Here is a 2,737-nt window from a genome sequence, read left to right as displayed (position 1 = left end):
TTAATCACCTATTATCTATCTTAAATATAATAATATTTTTCAAACAAATAAGAAAAAATAAATATAAATTTTAAACAAAATCAGTAAATCATAATAAATTTCACAAAATTTTTTATTGAAGTGGGAGAAGAAAGCTAAAGAGGATAGAACATAGAACTAGTTCACATGCAACTCAGAACTCAGAACTGAACCAAACCTCGTAGCTCTTAAACTGAGTGAACAATAGGAAGATGCCTTTTTCTCAATTTCGCCCTAAAGTACTGAAAAAGATAGACAAAAGAAGTAATTAGGAAAAATTAATGATGTTGTCATGCATGTTCAAGAAGCTCACAGAACTTGAAATAGATGCCGTTATTCATTTTTCACCGCAATAAAAGAACTAATTAAATCTAAATAAAAAACAGTACACTTGAAACTACAAAATCTTGAAATTACTTAACCATGCAACTATAAGTCATTGATTAAAATGTGTACACAACGCAGAATTAAGGACGTTGAAGATTGAAATGATAACATTCTCTTGAAACAATGTTGCTACAAGAGTAACCCACCTTATATGGAACATAATTACCATGCCAAGCAACAACATCAAAGGGAGAGAAATCCAGGACTTCAACAAATAGGTCACCACCAAAATTCTGCGCTATAGTGTACCCAGGATTGAATTTATCTTCAAGAAAATCCCTTGGGGGATGCAAGACCATTAGCACCTAAAAAAAACAAAACAGCAGATCAATTGATCTTTATACATTACAGTTAGTTTATTCACATGGTAATTTAGATGTTCAGTTGTTAACGTTAAAATTTTATCTTGTGATATCATTGCATTAAATTACTTCACAAACAAGATATAATAAGTGTACTCTAATTCTAACTAAGACAAAAAGAAATTATAAGGAGCAAAACTAATTATGAGAAAATGATGAAACAAAAAATAAGGACGACTTGAACATACACAAGGGGTAGATTTGTATTTGAAAATAAAAAAAAAAAGAAAAGAAAAGAGAATCAATCAGCTCCAGGAAGAAGCTTGGCACTTGATTGGGAGGTTGTTCCAAAACCTCTAACAGCTGCAGGGATAACTCTTGATGGAGACAACACCTCTGCAAATGAAGAGAAATAAGAATCTGTTCCTAGTCTACTCTGTAACCACCTTTTGTTCCTCGAGAACCCGTCTGCCACTATCCACGTGTTCTTGAAACCGAGGCTCGTTAATGTTCTTGCTACTATTTTTGCCGAGTCCGAGTACCTAATTTTGCATCCAGCACCAATGGTTAACACTTAATAATCAATTTATATAATGATGTAACTCAAAATAATAGCAAAGAAACTAACGAGTCCATGATCACAATGTTGGAGCCTTTGTTGATTTTCTTCAAGTAAGAAATCTTCAAAGCTGCTAGTTCAGCTTCCACTTTCTTCACATTCCTAACAAGTCCTCTGAGCTCGCTTGGTAGTTCTTCCATTATGAGTTTGAAGATCATATTTCAGTTTTGATGCCTTATTCTTAAGGACGTAAAAATCACATGCTAATTTCACTTACGGAATGGAAATCATTCTGTTTTTCACACTAGACAAAAGGTGAGGAACACTGGCTTTGTCCTTATCTTTCTCTGACCTAATATCAACCATGAAGTAGTTTTGTGTTGATATCTTTTTGAAAGTTCTGTTACTACTCCACTTCGAAAGGGGGAGAAAGAGTTTTAGTAGCATCAAATGAAGAACACTTCGAAAAACAGAATACAGAAGACAATTGAGTATAATTTAATAATGAAACTCCAAAGACATTTAGCAATCTCAATTCTAATCACACTCTTAATTAGACCTTATCTCTGAGCAAATTGAGAAATTTTCCAAAGAAGTCCATGCTTTCATAACAGATTAGTATTTATAAAACACATGCTAAATACAGAAACTAGCACATTGTTGCTTAAACAGGAACCAAATTGAGCACTGCAGAAACTTGCATCAAACATCATGAATCATAATTCAGAATCAAACAAGTGAAATTCTTAAACCTTGGCAGCAGTGATGACAGGTTGGGGATCAACACCAGTGCTTTGGAGTGCCTTCTTGTACACCAGGAACTAAATGAAGATCTAACATGTGAAAGCATTTGCACTTCAGTGAATATTGTTTTGCCTTTTTAAAAGCAACTAGCAAAAGAAAAACACAAAAAATTAGTCGCACAAACATTTTAGAATCTGATGCCTTGAACAAATTCAGAACTGATAAAGCATGAAATAATCAACTCATGGAACTAAAACAAACTGTCAACTAAAAGGATTAAGTTTCAGGCACAAATAATCCAATAAAACTACAAAATTACCGCAACTCCATTCTCCGCAGCATCGAGCGCTTCATCATCATCATTATGAAATGTTTCAACGACCCCTTCCTCAGAAACCCTAGCTCCTGCAGTTTTAGTAGTTGTAGTTGCCATTTCGCAACATCTATCATGTATTCTGAAATTTTTGATCAATAATTCAAGAGATCGAAGGAATTAGAGTAAAATCTTTTCAACAGAACAAAGGAAAGGAGGTAGAAGAACCTACCTCGCGAGCTTGTGGGAGGAGAATCTCACAGCACATTAGCTCGATGGACGAGATTGCCGGCGTAGGAGAATTCCACCGGAGGAGATCATCGCAGTAGGAGATGTCGCCGGAGGAGACCGTCGCAGGAGGAGATTGTCGTTGGAGGAGAGGTCACCAGAGAAGATCGCCGCTGAGGAAGACAT

The 2,737-nt window shown here is 35.3% G+C and overlaps 1 protein-coding gene across 1 annotated transcript; it reads right to left on the bottom strand.

The window, feature by feature from the left end:
• Positions 1–1,008: 1,008 nt before the first annotated feature.
• LOC130975768 (calcium sensing receptor, chloroplastic-like) lies at positions 1,009–2,737 on the bottom strand. The gene is made up of 6 exons (XM_057900507.1): positions 2,613–2,737; positions 2,330–2,465; positions 2,019–2,087; positions 1,542–1,680; positions 1,336–1,465; positions 1,009–1,249 (listed from the first exon to the last, which is right to left on the bottom strand). The coding sequence occupies exons 1-6, from the start codon at positions 2,735–2,737 to the stop codon at positions 1,009–1,011; spliced, it is 840 nt and encodes a 279-aa protein (XP_057756490.1).

The sequence above is a fragment of the Arachis stenosperma genome, chromosome 4, assembly GCF_014773155.1.
Source record: "Arachis stenosperma cultivar V10309 chromosome 4, arast.V10309.gnm1.PFL2, whole genome shotgun sequence".
Taxonomy (NCBI): Eukaryota; Viridiplantae; Streptophyta; class Magnoliopsida; order Fabales; family Fabaceae; genus Arachis; species Arachis stenosperma.
The sequence above is the reverse complement of the archived record's forward strand: the minus strand, read 5'-3'. Positions and strand labels throughout refer to the sequence as shown.

Bases quoted from the DNA above. Each gene is read 5' to 3' on its own strand.
- LOC130975768 (XM_057900507.1), bottom strand. From the start codon at position 2,737: ATGTCTTCCTCAGCGGCGATCTTCTCTGGTGACCTCTCCTCCAACGAC. The intron at 2,466-2,612 runs GCAATCTCGTCC...CAAAAATTTCAG, and splicing joins GGTGGAATTCTCCTACGCCG to AATACATGATAGATGTTGCG. The intron at 1,250-1,335 runs GTTAGTTTCTTT...ATGCAAAATTAG, and splicing joins AACATTGTGATCATGGACTC to GTACTCGGACTCGGCAAAAA.